The sequence below is a fragment of the Nicotiana tabacum genome, chromosome 20 (assembly GCF_000715075.1).
Source record: "Nicotiana tabacum cultivar K326 chromosome 20, ASM71507v2, whole genome shotgun sequence".
In the NCBI taxonomy this organism is placed as follows: domain Eukaryota; kingdom Viridiplantae; phylum Streptophyta; class Magnoliopsida; order Solanales; family Solanaceae; genus Nicotiana; species Nicotiana tabacum.
Genome location: NC_134099.1, coordinates 84,050,204 through 84,068,260, shown reverse-complemented (window position 1 = coordinate 84,068,260; position 18,057 = coordinate 84,050,204). Strand labels below are relative to the sequence as shown.

Here is an 18,057-nt window from a genome sequence, read left to right as displayed (position 1 = left end):
ATAAGCAGTAAATAGGTTTGTATTCCAATGTAATGTTGATGATATCCTCTGTCCTTACAAATGACGAGACCTCCTCCTTTTATAGTTGATTCTAAGTAAAGGAGTAATACCTTAGTCTTAATGAGACAATTATGAGCAATAAATGACATTAAATAAGACGTTACACAATCATTCCTATTTAATACCAATTCTCTAACGTATTGGGTATTTAATATTGAATTTGGACTCCTTTTCGTCATCATATCCATGTCTTCAATGCCTTCTGATCTCTTGGCTTTAAATGACCTAAATAGGTACGAAGCTTGTATTATTCGAATTGCCTCTCGTGCCTATTTAGCTTTCCTTTCCCCGTATCTGTTGTCACTCGTGCCTCTTAACTGATCATCATGTTTTGACCATTTGACCAGTCCTCGTGTCATGCCACATCACCTTCAATGTAAATTCAGTTTTTTCCCAATACAGTCTCCTCAATGATATTTGCTCCCATAATCATTGAATTTCCATAAGACTTCTTCTCGGTTGTTTTGTTATCTTCCTCAATCTTGAGATAAATCACAAAATCTTCCAACTTCATTTCTTTGCTTAAAAGCACAACTGTGGCAATAGAGCGACAGTACTCCTATTCTGTGCACGCCACTAAATAAGAAGAGGTATATCTCTAACTTTTCTTCACCATCCACCAGTTACACATGAAAACATTCTACGGTGGCTCCTGAAACGCACTAGTTCTTTATCCTTTGCCGGAGTACTACCAATCTCCGGCGAAACTCCACCGGTATATTCCACCTGGAAGGACTGTGTTCGCCGGTGCCGGTTGTTCTGTGCCTGAAGTCCACCACCACCAGCCACCTTATCACTAGCTATCACTTCATACTGTTTACTATTGACGAAGCCATTTGGATAGAAGTTTTCAATATTATAGTTGTCAGCAGCACCAAAAGAGAGACATTCGTATCGCCGCCGAGTTCTGCTCCTTTTAATGGTCTTGTACACTAATGGAATTAGTCCTTCCATAAAACTTTTTCTCTTCTGTTTTTTTGTTAGTTTTGAACTTGAAAGAGAAGGAGAAGAAGAAGAAAATGAATTAGTAGTATATATTTCAAGACTTTGGCTACCTTCTTTTGTTATATATTGGGGTTTGGTGGGAGTTTGCCAAGTTTTCTTTTTCTTCTTCTACTATATAAATAATATCTCTTCTTTTTATTTATTTCCACATTGACATTATCGTTTATCTTGCCCCCAATCATGTCCTGCTCTTGTATTGGTTTATAATTTATTCATTCTAGAGAAAGGAGCAGATTTATTCAAGTTCCATGAACAGAGTTACTCGATACATGTGTTAATGGAAGATAACACGTACCTATATATATTTGAACTAGTCGAGGTGCGGATGAATTAAAGTTTTGGTGGAAAAAATTATTTTATGCCTGTGTTAATAGGAGATAACGCATACCCCGTAAAATTAATCGAGGTGCACACAAATCGACCATAACACTGTTATTATGAAAATGACAGTTTGTGAATCTAAACCTAGCTTGACTTGTTCTTTGTATGTTTATTCATTAAAAAACACATTGATTTGGACTGTTTCTTTGCGTGCATCATTAATTTATATCCTTATTCAATTAATTAGATAAGAACCTAGTTGTATGGCATTTTTCATGAGAAAAAGGATTAGCGATGCAAATTCTAGAAGATATGAATAAACTTCATTTTAATTGGATAAGGAAAAGTACAGTTTAACTACTGGGAAGAATAATTTATTACTCCTACTATATTTAATGGAACACTATTTCTTGATTTATTTGTCTTTTTTTATTTTTTTATGAACTAAAACTTCTTATTTTTCTTTTGTTGACTTAGTTAAGCTTAGGTGTATCCTCATCCAATTTGCCTCGTCAAATTGTCCTTTAGCCTCTCTTTGTCAACAGAAAACTATGGACTATTACATTCTCGTGTGAGCCAACAACTTTGTTTAGCCCAATTTAGAAATTGCCTGATTGTGACCTTATTTGCTATACCTCACTATGCAGATTTGAGTTTCCTTTGCCAGCTTGCAATGCTCTCTACAGCTATATCCGATTTCGTCCTGCAAATAGAAGAAAATCACTTCGAGATCACTCTGATGTGGCTGAATGTAGAGCAGTCCGGCCTTATAGCCTTTAGCTTCTCCACTTTTGACACCATTGTATATAGGTTGCTTTAGCTCAATCAATACTCTACACCAATTTAGTTTTAAACATAAATTGCATTTGATGCCGCCCGCTTATAAATACACGTCTCTAAATGTTGGCGGGATGTGGTAGAAGTGCCAAAAAAGAGGTATTCGAACACTCAGAAAACAAAAGCCGTAACTATTACACTTTAAATGGCAGAATACCTATAAAAAAACACCTAAACTTACGCGGATTATTAGTTACAAACTATTCGTGGTCTTTATTATTCCCTTGAACTTAACCTTCTGAGAGTCATTACCCCTGGACGTTGATGTGGCAAAGAATGTGGGTGTGCTTTCTTTTAAACGCGTGGGAGTGAAAAAAAATTGAAAAATCAGCTTCCAAGTAGGTTATTTTTTAACTTTTAATTGTCATATAGTCATATATAATGATTTGTAATAGGAAGAGGTGATCAGGCAGGATATGGTGAGGCTTCAGATTTTCGAGGACATGACACTTGATAGGAAGATGTGGAGGTCGAGTATTAGGGTTGTAGGTTAGGAGGTAGTCGAGTCTTGCCTTACTTCTACCTTTGTGAGACTAGTCTGGTAGGGTTTTTATCTAAGATAGCTAGTGGCAATGTTTGTCACACCTCCTTTTTGCGCGCCCGCCCCGGAGGGTAAAATGCGCGAGGAGAGTTTTTCCAATTTAAGTGACAATATTCGAAATGAGATTATTTATTTAATTCAGAGTCGCCACTTGGGAAAGGTTTGGCTTTTGGTGTCCCAAGTCACCGGTTTATCTTGAATCCCAAATTGAGGAAAAATATTCGACTATCCAAATGAAGTCTACGAACCAGAAATTCTAAGTAAGGAATTCTGTTGACCCGAGGGAAGGTGTTAGGCACCCTCGAATCCCGTGGTTCTAGCACGGTCGCTTAAATTTTTATAATGGCTAAATATCTGATTTAAATACATGTTATGACTTACGTGTTTTTATTAAGTTTAAACCGCTTTTATCATTATCACTTATTTTTGTAGAATTGCAACGTCGTGAAAATGCATCTCGAACCACGTCACAATCAATGCGCCCGTGATCGTCAACACATTTTGACTTTGTTGAGATTTGGATTTGGGTCACATCAATGTGCACCCGAATTTAAGAATATGATTTAATTAAGTCGTGCCTAAAGAGTCTAACGCGTTATTATTTTTTGAGAAGGCCATGAGATTCACTAAACGGCCTAGCCTGAATTCTAAATTTTATGATTAGTTGTTGAGGGCCCCGCAATTTGCATTTTATTTGGCGAGACTCGTCTCATTATTTTTTACAGGATATCCTAAAGCGACTACATTTCTAATGTGTTTGTTCCCAGAAATAGAAGAAAGAAAATGTATGCTAATTGAAGTATATGCTTTGGCCTAAACCGGACTCTTATCATTTTCTGATTAATTACTTACAAAGTGGAGTAAATATTATATTTCATGAAAGAATGCTTTAATTTGACAAAAATCACATATGAGCTAACGAAATACAACACTTAATCCGAACAAACATCCTTAAGTTGGATCTAAATTAACTTATTTAAACAGGACTGATAGAATTCCTTATTAAAGGATGTTACCGATGATGTTCAAAACTAGTCCTATAAACTGCCTCAAGAAATAGAAACTGGGTGATTCAAAACTGTATTATATTTGGCTAGATTTAACAGCCATTTGCCCCTATCTATTCAAAGCATGCTGAAAGGGTGAGTTTAATTTTAACAATCGTACTAAATAGTTTCACATTCCATGAGTTGTATTTACGTCCTGTATGCTACTAAACGAATCAAATACCGCAGTTTCAGATCAACATAAACTTTAATTAAGTACAAACTTACTAATGTGTTCTCTACTAGACTAACACACTAAAATTTACACAGCTTGACAGTAGTTATAAAATTTGTAAGCGAAGCAACAGATGATTATAATCCCTTCAGATCTTTCGATTCAATCTTTCACTGCGACATCAGTTACATCAGACAAATTCGAAATGTGTACCTGAGGAGATGCTCATAATGAAATAAGCAGGGGAGTCAGTTGAGCAGCAATGTAAACGAAACACCAGCAGTAACAGATGAACAACAGCAGGACAAACTCCAATGCAAGATGCAATTATAGACGAAGAAAGAGGCAGCAAAATGACAGCAACAAAGCCAGGGGAGTAGAATCAGAATTCAGACAAACCAATTCCAAGAGAATCAACCAATGCAAACCAAACCATAAACTCAGCTAACACTTGAAAGAAAAACAGAACTGACTGAACAGGTTGAACAAGCTGGGAATCGAACAAACAGCAGGAAGAAGAAAACAGTTTCTGCTTTCTGTATATCCCTCTCCCTATCTCCTTTCTTTCCAAAATACAAATGTCAATCTTCAGTTTTGAAACTATACTTGAGTTATCAAAAGAAATCTTTTCCAGTTTTCTGTTTTTCAGAACTCAAAACTCTCAACATTCAATCTCAGTGTTTTATGGGTATCTCTCTTTCTGTATGTGTGTATCTCTTTCCCAGAACTTCAGCTCTCCTTCTTCTTAATTCCCTCCCAGTTCTCTCTTATCTCTCTGTATGTCTCCCTTTTCCCCCCTTTTATAAGCCTAAAACTTAGCCCTTTAACAGCCTGTTCATCAATCTCAAAACACCCTCCCATGTGCTCCCTCCTTTTCAGTTTCCACTCAAACTTTTAAGTATTAGAACCCCATCACATTCCCTGGCAGACTTACTCTTTTGAAAGAGGTTTAATACTTCTTAAACTAAAGCAGGGTATTGGGCAGCATGGTATAATCTGACAGCATATGCTGTCAAACTATTTTAAATGTAACAAAGGCCTTTATGCCCATGTTGTGCACAAGTGCACATGTTGTGCACAAGTGCACATGCCCTCCAATTCTGACTGCAACTAAACAAAACCAATCTTTTTTTTTTATATTTCTGATTCAGATTAACAACTATAAGTAGCTAAATTCAATTCCTAACTGATTCATACAATGCTTAACAGAAGCAGATCAATTTGTTATTGTTCAACATCTAAAACTAATTGACGACACATGTCGACTCGACTATATTAGTTATAACATATACAATCGTAGCCAAAAATCAGACATTTAACAGTATCGACACATGATTTGAATTGTACTGACCAAACAGAATTGTATCCGAGGAATCAGTTAATCAATACAAATTTGAAATTCAACTAATTGCACAACAAATACATACATACACATTATCAGAACAAGTAGAAGAAGAAACTCAATCAAACAACAAAGGTTCGGGCAAGGTGGACAGGACACAGTTAATAAAACTCAAAACACAAATTTCACAAAACATGAACAGCCTTTAGAACAATCACATGGACTAAAACAAATAAAGAAAAGAAAGCAAACTCACCTTAAAACCCGAAAAATCAAAAGACCCTAGCTTGGACTCGAACAGACCTTTCTTAAGGCTGAACGGACTCTAATCGAAGTGTTTCTCAGATGAGAAACACTTCGATTAAGGTCCATTAGACCTTAATCTCTTCGGTTTGAACCAGATACGGACCAGTGACGAGGAACCCTAAGGTTCCAAAAATTAGATCCGGGATTCATGCTTCCCTGGTCAGATTCGGACCAAACGAAGCATGGTTTGGTCACGAGGGGAGTCTGGGGAGTGTCTGGTATGAATTTAGGGCCGATCGGTGTAGATCGAGTTTTGACTCGAATCTTCAAATGAAGATTCGAGAAGGTGGGGAAGGATTCGAGCTAAATGGTTAAAAGATCTAGGTTCAGGATGGCAAGGGGGTTCTATGGTGTTAAGGGTGTGGTCACCGGCGTTCATGCCGCCGGGTTTCTAGTGAAGGGAGATGGGGGCGGCTCTAGGGTTCCGGGGTTCTTGTGAAGATGATGAAAGGCAGGGGTATTTGGATAGGGGGTGGGGTATGAGGGGAAGCTTATATATGGAGTGGGTGAATGGATCTCAGCCGTTGGATGAGGCACGATGAAGGCCAGGATCCTTCAGCTCGCAGGAAACGGTGTCGTTTCAGGTGCTGGGGTCAAAGTTGGTTCGGGTAACGGGTCAGGCAAATGGGGTTATGGGTGAGAGATCCGGACCGTTGGATCAGCTTGGTTTGAATGGTTGGGATGGATTGGCATTGAAACGACGTAGTTTTGGTGTTAAACTACGTCGTTTTGCGGCCTGGGGGGTGGGCTGTGCGGACTGGTGGATTGGGCCATTCATTTGGGCTTCAGATTTTATAATGTTTGTAGCCCAAATTCATTTTAAAGCAAATTTTCCCCTTTTTTCTTTATTTCTAATTTCCTAAATACACAACCTAATTAAATAAAACTAGACACCATTAATTAACACTTAACATATTTATTTCATGCGTATAAAATGTTAAAAGTAGGTAAAATTAAACAAGACAACAAATCAGGACAAAAGAAATGCGTATTTTTGTGATCTCCTATTTAACAATCGGATTACGGTTCAAATTATGCATGAAACATACATTTTTTGTATTTTGTTTTAATAAAAATAAAAATGGGCAAAAATCATAAATAATTAACAAAGTGCCATGTAAAAATCCAAAAATTGTACAGCACGACCAATTGTTATTTTTTATTTCTTTTGGAGCGATTGTCGCGCGAAACAAAAATCACGTGCTCACAGCTGCCCCTCTTTGTTCGGAAACACGAAGAGTTTTCGTGCAAAGATAAAGTGAGCATGTATGAGCGATTTTTGCCTATGGACTACTCCGTGTGAAGCATGTTTTTGAAAGATCTGACCGAATCTTGCTTCAAAGATTTCCTACATATCCTGGGCTAAACAGGAATCAGGTCAATGTAGTTCGGGAAGCTTTGGTAGCTGGGACTACCATGGGATTGCAATGCTTGCTGTTACTGCCGTTGCTGTTGTCATTGCTGCGTCACTGACCGCCTTATTACAACCAAAGGAAAATTGGACTGAACTGACTACTTATATGCATGTCAACTGCGAGTTACAAGATTCCTATCTATGATTCTTTTGCGACTTGATCTTGGGTCTTAGCTGATTGTGCTTGGAGACTTTGATCCGAATCTTGATGCTTGCGAGTTGCGGCGACTTGTTCAATCTTTGGGATACTGAGTGAAACGCGACTGGTAGAGTTCAGGACCTTAATCAAATGTTGGAGTCGATCCGCCTTCCATTTACTCTGATATCTCGGGACATCTTCTTTTTGTCTTTTTCTTCTTTGATTCTGAGTTGAGACTCATCTCGTGGGTCATTTCGATCCGTGTGGCTCGAGGTTAGACCTGCGGGAGAAAACAAAACAAACGAACGAAATTTTCTGCCCCAGTTTCACTAGGAGAATTTCGTGAATTATTCGCCAGGAAGTTCATAAAATTGATGAAGGAAGATAAAAAATGCTCAGTTCAGGGTTGGAGCCCTAATACCGACTAGCTGGGGATAAGTTCAGTTTAGGGTTTAAAACCCTAATGCTGCCTAAAGGAAAAATTCAGTTTTAGGGTTTAAAACCCTAATGCTGATTAAAAGGAAAAATTCAGTTTAGGGTTTAAAACCCTAATGCTGATTACATGGAAAAGCTCAGTTTAGGGTTTAAAACCCTAATGCTGGCTAAAGGAAAAAAGTTCAGTTTAGGGTTTAAAACCCTAATGCTGATTGCATGGAAAAGCTCAGTTTAGGGTTTAAAACCCTAATGCTGGCTGAAGGGAAAAGAGTTCAGTTTAGGGTTTAAAACCCTAATGCTGACTAAAAGGAAAAATTCAGTTTAGGGTTTAAAACCCTAATGCTGATTGCATGGAAAAGCTCAGTTTAGGGTTTAAAACCCTAATGCTGGCTGAATGGAAAAAGTTCAGTTTAGGGTTTAAAACCCTAATGCTGACTAAAGGAAAAATTCAGTTTAGGGTTTAAAACCCTAATGCTGATTGCATGGAAAAGCTCAGTTTAGGGTTTTAAAACCCTAATGCTGGCTGAATGGAAAAAGTTCAGTTTAGGGTTTAAAACCCTAATGCTGACTAAAGGAAAAAAGTTCAGTTTAGGGTTTAAAACCCTAATGCTGATTGCATGGAAAAGCTCAGTTTAGGGTTTAAAACCCTAATGCTGGCTAAAGGAAAAAAGTTCAGTTTAGGGTTTAAAACCCTAATGCTGATTGCATGGAAAAGCTCAGTTTAGGGTTTAAAACCCTAATGCTGGCTGAATGGAAAAGCTCAGTTTAGGGTTTAAAACCCTAATGCTGACTAAAGGAAAAATTCAGTTTAGGGTTTAAAACCCTAATGCTGATTGCATGGAAAAGCTCAGTTTAGGGTTTTAAAACCCTAATGCTGGCTGAATGGAAAAAGTTCAGTTTAGGGTTTAAAACCCTAATGCTGACTAAAGGAAAAATTCAGTTTAGGGTTTAAAACCCTAATGCTGATTGCATGGAAAAGCTCAGTTTAGGGTTTTAAAACCCTAATGCTGGCTGAATGGAAAAAGTTCAGTTTAGGGTTTAAAACCCTAATGCTGACTAAAGGAAAAAAGTTCAGTTTAGGGTTTAAAACCCTAATGCTGATTGCATGGAAAAGCTCAGTTTAGGGTTTAAAACCCTAATGCTGGCTAAAGGAAAAAAGTTCAGTTTAGGGTTTAAAACCCTAATGCTGATTGCATGGAAAAGCTCAGTTTAGGGTTTAAAACCCTAATGCTGGCTGAATGGAAAAGCTCAGTTTAGGGTTTAAAACCCTAATGCTGACTAAAGGAAAAATTCAGTTTAGGGTTTAAAACCCTAATGCTGATTGCATGGAAAAGCTCAGTTTAGGGTTTTAAAACCCTAATGCTGGCTGAATGGAAAAAGTTCAGTTTAGGGTTTAAAACCCTAATGCTGACTAAAGGAAAAAAGTTCAGTTTAGGGTTTAAAACCCTAATGCTGATTGCATGGAAAAGCTCAGTTTAGGGTTAAAACCCTAATGATGGCTAAAGGAAAAAAGTTCAGTTTAGGGTTTAAAACCCTAATGCTGATTGCATGGAAAAGCTCAGTTTAGGGTTTAAAACCCTAATGCTGGCTAAATGGAAAAGCTCAGTTTAGGATTTAAAACCCTAATGCTGACTAAAGGAAAAATTCAGTTTAGGGTTTAAAACCCTAATGCTGATTAAAGGAAAAATTCAGTTTAGGGTTTAAAACCCTAATGTTGATTGCATGGAAAAGCTCAGTTTAGGGTTTAAAACCCTAATGCTGGATGAATGGAAAAAAAAATTCTGTTTAGGGTTTAAAACCCTAATGCTGATGGCTGGGAACAAAATTCGAGGACAACAATTGACTTTTCTTTTTTTTTTGAATTTTCTTGTTTTAGTAAAAAATAAAAGGGAGTTTCGTGGAAACTTACCTTTCGAGTGAATTCCTTATTGCCCAAAATGTTTCTTGCACCCGTGTACCTTCTTCTTTGGGCGACACCTGCTTCTTGCACGGTTGTCTTGGGTTAAACCTGTTTGAACTTTTCAGACAAAGAACAATTGTTAGTTCGGAAATGACGGTCGGTTTGGTGACCTCGATCGTTCCCGGTTGCTTTGTTGCGTCTTCATTTCTATTGCGAAGTCCCGTCATTGATTTGATTTATATGTCGGAACCTTTTAGACTGCTCAGGCTTGCATTTCCAGATTCTGTGAAGATTTGCCCCGTAAGGCTCTTTTTCTTTTCTCTTTTTTTTTGTGTCCCGTTTTGCTTGGAGGTTCTCAACGGGGGTTTTATTGGAGGTATTCTATGGGGGTTTGTACAAAAGGAAGCTCTGTGGGGGAATATTTACAAAGTGGATTCTTTGTGTGGATTTTTGTACAATGGAGCATGCTGGATATTTGTTTCAAAACGGGTTTTCTAGGATTTGTTGGGGTAAGCTTGTTGGGGAATTTTTACAAAGGGACTCGCTGGGGATGTGCTGGGGAAATTCCAACGGGATTTTTTTTCTTTTTTTTTTCTTTTTATTTTTATATATTGGGGAGACTCTATGGGAGGATTGTACAGGGGGAGACTCTGTGGGGATTCGTCCAAAGGTGGACTTGCTGGGGGAGATTTCTCTTTTTCCTCTTTACTTTGAACGCCATCAAATATCATGATTTATCAAGTTTGGACAGACGTACCGATGAAACGGGGTGTTTTCCTTCATGAAACGGAATTCCGTGAAAACAAACCTGCCACCTGCCCTTTCCGGTGTATCCTGAACTTGGGGTTAAAACATAAAAAGGATTCGAAGAGAAACAAAGAAAGGAGAAAACAATTTCAGGAAGGGAATGTCCCTTTCGGGACGAAAAAGACTTATCTGAGGAAGATAACACTGGCTTTAAATGACATGACATGATCTTTGGCCTGGACGCCTGACCTTCCATGAACTCGCGTTTCCCTGAACCAGAACGAATCTGTGATTCCAAACCGGTGAAACTTTGCCGAGACCTCTTTGGGGGTGGAGTCATTCTTTTCGGCCAACAGCGCCCTTTGCGGGTTTTCGCTGGCTGACCTCTCTCATTTCTCTTCCTGTCATCGCTTGATAGCACTCTTTGTGAGTTTTTACTAAACAAGCTCTCTCATTTTCGTTTCTCTGCTCCCGTCGCCTCGTGGTGCCCGAAGGTTTTCACCGACGAGACTCTCTCTTTTTATCTCTCTCAATTCAACGTGTGCCGGTCTCCATTTGTGACGCTTATTGGTTCCCCACTATCTTTGGTAATTGATTTGAAGGCTTGTGCTTGGTAAAGAGAGGTAGATGATACTAACTTCTCAACCACTCGACGTGCCCCAATTTCAGGGCGAATGGGATTTTATTGTTGGTGTGACTGAACCTCAGGGAGAGGCTGCCTACGTATCCTTTCGGAATCAAGTCAAACGTAGTTCAGGCCTCAATCAATGTTTTTTTTTTTTTTTTGTAAGCGGCTCAAAGGTTTGTAGAGAGAATTGGGCAGTGTTTGGGGAGTAGTGGGGAATAAGACCTTCGTCATTTTCAAATATGTCAGGACCACTGGAGTATAATTCAGACTTAGTATCTCTTGACTGCATCCGCATTTACTGCTGTGTCGGGGTCATTTCCTTCGATATCACCTAAATACAATGCTCCTCTCGGCAATATCTTCCTTATGATGTATGGGCCTTTCCAATTTGGAGCAAACTTCCCTTTTGCTTCCTCATGATGCAGCAGAATACGCCTCAGTACCAGCTGACCTATTTCGAAATTCCTGGGTCGGACTTTCTTGTTGTAAGCACGGGCCATCCTTCGTTGGTATAACTGTCCGTGACAAACTGCGGCCATTCGCTTTTCATCAATCAAAGTCAATTGCTCTAACCGAGTCTTGACCCATTCGCTGTCTTCGATTTCTGCTTCGACAATGATTCGAAGCGAAGGAATTTCTACCTCTGCCGGTATTACAGCCTCGGTCCCATAAACCAAAAGATAAGGAGTCGCTCCTACTGACGTGCGTACCGTAGTACGATATCCCAACAACGCAAATGGTAACTGCTCATGCCACTATCGAGAACCTTGGATTGTTTTTCTCAAAATCTTCTTGATGTTTCTGTTCGCCGCTTCCACAGCACCATTGGCTTTCGGCCGATAAGGAGTAGAATTCCTATGCGTTATCTTGAATTGCTCGCATACATCTCCCATCAAGTTACTGTTCAAGTTTGCTGCGTTATCTGTAATGATAGTCGCAGGAATACCGAAACGACAGATAAGATTTGAGTGTACAAAATCCACTACAGCTTTTTTAGTGACCGACTTGAGAGTGACAGCTTCTACCCATTTTGTGAAGTAATCGATGGCCACCAGTATAAACCTGTGTCCATTCGAAGCCTTTGGTTCGATTGGTCCAATGACGTCCATGCCCCAGGCGACAAATGGCCAAGGTGCAGACATGGGATGCAGCTCCGTGGGAGGCACATGAATCAAATCACCGTGCACCTGACACTGATGACACTTCCGAACGAAACTAAAGCAATCCTTTTCCATGGTCATCCAGTAATAACCTGCTCGAAGGATTTTCTTTGCTAAGACATACCCGTTCATGTGAGGTCCGCCCACACCTGCGTGTACTTCGTGCATGATCTTTCTTGCCTCCTCGACATCGACACATCTTAGAAGATTGAGGTTCGGGGTCCTCTTATACAACAATTCACCGCTCAGAAAGAAACCACTTGCATGTCGCCTAATGGTCCTCTTTTGATCTCCAGTAGCGTGCTCGGGGTATTTTTGTGTCTTCAGGAACCTCTTGATGTCATGGTACCAAGGCTGCGTATTTGATCCCGCCTCGATTACACTGCAGTAACCGTGTCTTTCCTTGATTTGGATTTCCAAAGGATCGACGTGGGCGTTGCCCGGGTAGGGTAGCATTGAAGCCAAAGTAGCAAGTGCATCTGCCAGTTCATTGTGACACCTCGGGATATACCTGAACTCTATTGATGTAAAGCGCTTGCTGAGGTCCTCCACATGCTGTCGGTAAGGGATAAGTTTGACATCCCGAGTTTCCCATTCGCCTTGAGCTTGCCGGATAATCAGGTCAGAATCTCCCATAATCAGTAAGTCTTCGACGTCCTGATCGATCGCCATATGCATGCCCATGATGCAGGCTTCATACTCAGCTGTATTATTTGTGAAAAAGAAACGCAATCTAGCCGTGGCGGGATAATGCTGACCAGAAGGCGAGATCAAAATTTCCCCAATCCCTACACCTTTGGCATTCACGGCTCCATCAAAGAACATCTTCCAAACATGAGCGTCCTCTGAGACCACTTCTACAGTATTTACCTCTTCATCTGGAAAGTAGGTATCCAATGGCTGGTATTCCTCATCGACCGGATTTTTGGCCAAATGATCTGCTAACGCTTGGGCTTTCATTGCCGTGCGAGTGACATAGACTATGTCGAATTCCGTAAGCAAGATTTGCCATTTAGCCAGTCTCCCAGTAGGCATTGGTTTCTGAAATATATACTTCAAAGGATCCAACCTGCTTATGAGGAACGTAGTGTGGGCTTGGAGATAATGTCTCAGCTTTTGAGCGACCCATGTGAGAGCACAGTATGTCCTTTCCAGCAGAGTGTATTTGGCCTCGTAGCCGGTGAATTTCTTGCTCAAGTAGTAGATTGCTTGCTCCTTCTTTCCGGTTACGTCGTGTTGCCCGAGGACGCAACCGAAAGAGTTCTCCAAGACTGTCAGATACAAGAAAAGTCGCCTTCCCGGTTCTGGAGGGACCAAGACCGGGGGATTCAAAAGGTATTCTTTGACTTTATCGAAGGCTTCTTGACACTCAGTTGTCCATTTAATCGCCGCATCTTTCCTTAAAAGCTTGAATATGGGCTTACACGTGCTTGTCAGCTGGGCAATAAACCGACTGATGCAGTTCAACCTGCCCAAAAGACTCATCACGTCTTTCTTTATTCTTGGGGGAGGCAGATCTCTGATGGATTTTATCTTAGTTGGATCTAGCTTGATACCTCTCCTGCTTACGATGAAGCCCAAAAGTTTGCCCGACGGAACTCCGAAAGCACATTTGGTTGGGTTTAGCTTCAAGTCATACTTCCTTAGTCTCTCGAAGAATTTCCTCAAGTCTTGGATGTGATTATCCTGCGTCCTGGACTTGACTATCACGTCATCCACGTACACCTCTATTTCCTGATGCATCATGTCATGAAAAATGGTAGTCATGGCCCTCATGTAAGTAGCCCCAGCATTCTTCAAACCGAATGGCATAACCCGATAACAGTAGGTGCCCCAAGGCGTGGTGAAGGCAGTTTTCTCGGCATCCTCTTCATCCATCAGTACTTGATGATACCTAGCGTAACAATCTACGAAAGACTGTATCTCGTGTTTGGCGCAATTATCAACGAGGATGTGGATGTTGGGAAGTGAGAAATTATCTTTGGGACTTGCTCTATTCAAATCTCGGTAATCTACACATACCCGAGTCTTCCCGTCCTTTTTCGGTACCAGAACCACATTCGCCAACCATGTTGTATATTGGACTACCCGAATCGCTTCCGTTTTCAGTTGTTTAGTGATCTCCTCTTTAATCTTGTCGCTGACCTCAGTTTTGAACTTTCGTTGCTTTTTTTGAACTGAAGGACAATCAGGATGAATCGGCAATTTATGAACCACTAGATCAATACCTAGACCTGGCATGTCATCATATGACCAAGCAAACACGTCTTTAAATTCAAAAAGAAGTTGAATTATCGCCTCTCGCGTTTTCTTGTCCGTGTGAATGCTTATTTTGGTCTCCCGGATTTCTTCAGGAGTTCCTAAATTAACCGGTTCGGTGTCATTCAGATTCGGCTTAGGTTTATTCTCAAAATACTCCAACTCTCGGTTTATTTCCCTAAAAGCTTCTTCCGCATAATATTCTGGTTCTGGGTTCATTAATTCGCAGTTAAATAGCTCATTGTGATCTGGGCGTGAAGTCCGCAAGCATGTCATATTTAAAGCCGCATTATTATAACTGAAAAGAAAGATAAAAGGAAAAATAACAAAAATCAGAACAAAAGAAAGAATGGGAAAGCAATGATGATTTTTTTTATTTTCTTTGGAAAGTTGGAAGACAACAATGTTTACAACTCAGGAGTACAAAACAAACAATGGAAAGGAAGAAAACGTTCAAGTTATGTCCTGGAGATAACTTGTGACACAGGAAAGGTGGCAGGACAGGTCTACCCGGACTTCCGTCTAGTCGGGAATGGCGTGGCCTCCCAGTTTTGAAGTTCGGCGTTCGGCCCCACGTACATCATCTCAGCAGTGCTTGTGCCTTCACCTGGTTGAACCATGTGGATCTCGTAGAGCATCTCTCTCATCGCTCCACATATCTCCTCGATTTCCTCAGCTGTGAAGACCTCATCATATTCTTCTTCGGCGTACCTTGGCCTGATGAAAGTTGCATATAAATCTGGCAGTGGTCAAGGTAACTTCCAACCCTCATTTTTTCTTTTCTTTGCCCACTCTTCATCTGCTGAAGTAGGTTTGAAACCTAGTCCAAAAGGTTTCTTGGTGACTGGCAAGGTAATGAGTTCTGTTATTCCCTGAAGGGTTCGTCCAAGCCCCTTCCCTGGCCTAAATCCGTGCCGGATCATCTCTTTGGCCACCATAACCGAGGCGTTAGACAAGAAAGGCTGGGGGCAGGGTATTCCCTCTTCGTGTTGCTCTGCCAGTACAATCTCAAAAGCTTGATAGACCGTATGTTCGCTCCCTTCTCTTGGTTCCAGATATGGGATCGATGGGTCCCGATAGATAGCATGCTCATCTTCCCCATGGACCACAATCTCTCGGTCTTCGTACTCGAACTTCACCATTTGGTGAAGAGTGGAAGGCACAGCTCCTGCCGCATGGATCCAAGGTCTGCCAAGGAGAAAATTGTAGGATGTATCCATGTCGAGCACCTGGAAGGTTACTTGAAATTTGACTGGTCCTATGACCAAAACAGGTCTATTTCTCCCATGGTATCCCTCTTGATGCCGTCGAAAGCCCTTACGCAGACATTGTTGGGTCGGATTCTTCCGGTCCCAATTTCCATTCTTTGTAGCGTGGAGAGCGGGCAAATGTCAACGCCTGAGCCCCCATCCAACATTACCCGCTTGACATAATAGTCTTCGCATTTAACTGTTAGGTGCAAAGCCTTGTTGTGTGCCGCTCCTTCCGGGGGTAGATCGTTCTTGCTGAAAGAGATTTGGTTGACGACGAAGAATCTTTCTGTCATCCGCTCTAATTGTTCCACCGAGGTTTCAACTGGCACATATTCTTCATTCAGGGTCTTCAGTAAGATCTTTTGATGCTCGGTCGACCTCATCAACAATGACAGCATGGACACTTGCTCAGGGTACTTGCGCAGCTGATCTATCACTTCGTAATCTGGCATTTTCATTTGTTGGAAGAACACTTCCGCTTCTTCAACGCTTACTGGCTTCTTTGGTGGGAAGCGCCTTTGTGTGGCGTTGTTCAGCTCTCGGGTATTTGAATACCTTCCAATGAAAGTATTTTCTGGAAGTTCTCCCATGACCTCTTTACCTTTGTACATTACCAAAGTCTTTTGATAATTCCACGGTACTGTGGACGGGTTGGTCATTGGCTTTTGTGGCACGCGTCCGATAACCACTGGCTTATTCAGCCGAGGTGGTTGAATCGTCCCCCGGACCACATAGGCCCCTTTCGGCACGTACATAGGTTTTGTCTTTTTGATTGCGAAGTTCTGCGTCTTCTCAGCTCGACCTCGTGGTATGTAAAGAACTCCATCCTCTACCGGTACCACTTTCTTCTCCACCTTCTTTTCAGGATCTTTCTTTATAGCCTTGGCCTCCTCCCCCTTTTCTGGTTTCTGATCTATTTCAGGCCTTTTTCCCGTGTCGACAATGGCAATTATAGCTTTCAAAGCAGGGTTGAATTCTTTGTCTTCGCAAATCATTCCGATCAGCGGCCCATTGTTGTGAGCAGGCAATGGATTGTTAGTCACATTTGGGATCTCTTCGTCCCTTAGCACTATTTTCCCTTGCTCTATCAGATTCTCGACCACTCTTTTCAACGACCAGCAGTCATTTGTATCATGTCCCTCGGCCCCTGAATGATAGGCGCATCTGACTCCAGCTTTGTAAGAAGGTGACGTCGGGTTTTGCCTTGTTTGAGGGATTGGTTGCAAGAAACCCAACTGGACTAGCTTCGGGAACAAGGTTGAGTATGGTTCACCGATGGGCGTGAAAGTCCGCCTTCGGGGTGGCTCTTGAGGGCGGAAGTTATTCTGCGGAGGTTGTGTGTTATAGTGGTTGCGGTAAGGAGGATGATTTCTGGGAGGTGGAGCTGGGCCTCGGTTGGCTTGTTGTGGTGGATGAGCATAAGGTTGGGCATTCATGACCATATAAGGTTGATGAGCATATGCCAAATTGGAGTGGGGGTAGTAGTGTTGTGGGGTTCTTTCCGGAAAACGGGGCCTGGGATGACGATACTCCCTTGCTTCCGAGGCTGCCATAGTCGTTTCTTCTTTCTTCTTCCCTCTGGTCATTCCTCCGGACCCGCTTTGGACGGCCTGGGAGGTTGCCCTTATGGCTGCTTGACTCAGAATCCTACCTGTTTTCAGACCACTTTCTACCATCTCTCCAATCTTGATCGCTTCCGCGAATGGCTTACCCATGGCTGACATCATGTTTTGGAAATAGTCAGACTCTTGAGCATGGAAAAAAGTAGTGACCATTTCCACTTCATCCATGGGAGGCTTTACTCTTGACGCCTATTCACGCCACTTAATAGCATATTCTCTGAAGCTTTCTGAAGGTTTCTTCTTCAAATTCGACAGAGAATTTCGGTCTGGCGCAATGTCGATGTTATACTGGAATTGTTTCACAAAATCTCTGGCGAGATCATCCCATATATGCCATCAGGACATTTCCTGGTCCATATACCATTCCGAGGCTATCCCTACTAGACTTTCCCCAAAATATGCCATTAGCAGTTCTTCTTTTCCGCCGGCTCCCCGCAATTGGTTGCAGTATTTCTTAAGATGTGCAATGGGGTCACCATGCCCATCGTATTTCTTGAACTTTGGGGTCTTGAAACCCGCTGGCAGGTGCACGTGAGGGAACATGCATAGGTCGGCGTAAGAGACGCTCTTCTGCCCGCTCAATCCTTGCATATTCTTCAAACTTTGTTCAAGGCTTCTCATTCTCTTGGCAATCTCATTTTGTTCTGCAATTCTGGGGTTCTGATCCTGCCCGGGTGCAAGCTCGCACTGAGGCGGTAGAGGATTAGTGCTGGTAGCGAACCTAGTTGGTTCCATTGAGAATGATGGTGCTTGGAATGTAAAAGAGGATGAGTCAAAGCTTGGCTTGTACGTGGCAGGCTGTGCTGTAATCGGGCAAGGCAATGCAGTAAAGATGTTCACGCTTGCATCGGTGGCTGACATTCAGGG

The 18,057-nt window shown here is 41.5% G+C and overlaps 1 protein-coding gene across 1 annotated transcript; it reads right to left on the bottom strand.

The window, feature by feature from the left end:
• Nucleotides 1-586: 586 nt before the first annotated feature.
• On the bottom strand, nucleotides 587-1,148 carry LOC107799390 (uncharacterized). The gene has a single exon (XM_016622497.2). It carries the CDS (start codon nucleotides 1,012-1,014, stop codon nucleotides 670-672), a length of 345 nt encoding a protein of 114 aa, XP_016477983.1. The 5' UTR covers nucleotides 1,015-1,148; the 3' UTR covers nucleotides 587-669.
• Between the last annotated feature and the right edge of the window lie 16,909 nt (nucleotides 1,149-18,057).

Bases quoted from the DNA above. Each gene is read 5' to 3' on its own strand.
- LOC107799390 (XM_016622497.2), bottom strand. From the start codon at position 1,014: ATGGAAGGACTAATTCCATTAGTGTACAAGACCATTAAAAGGAGCAGA.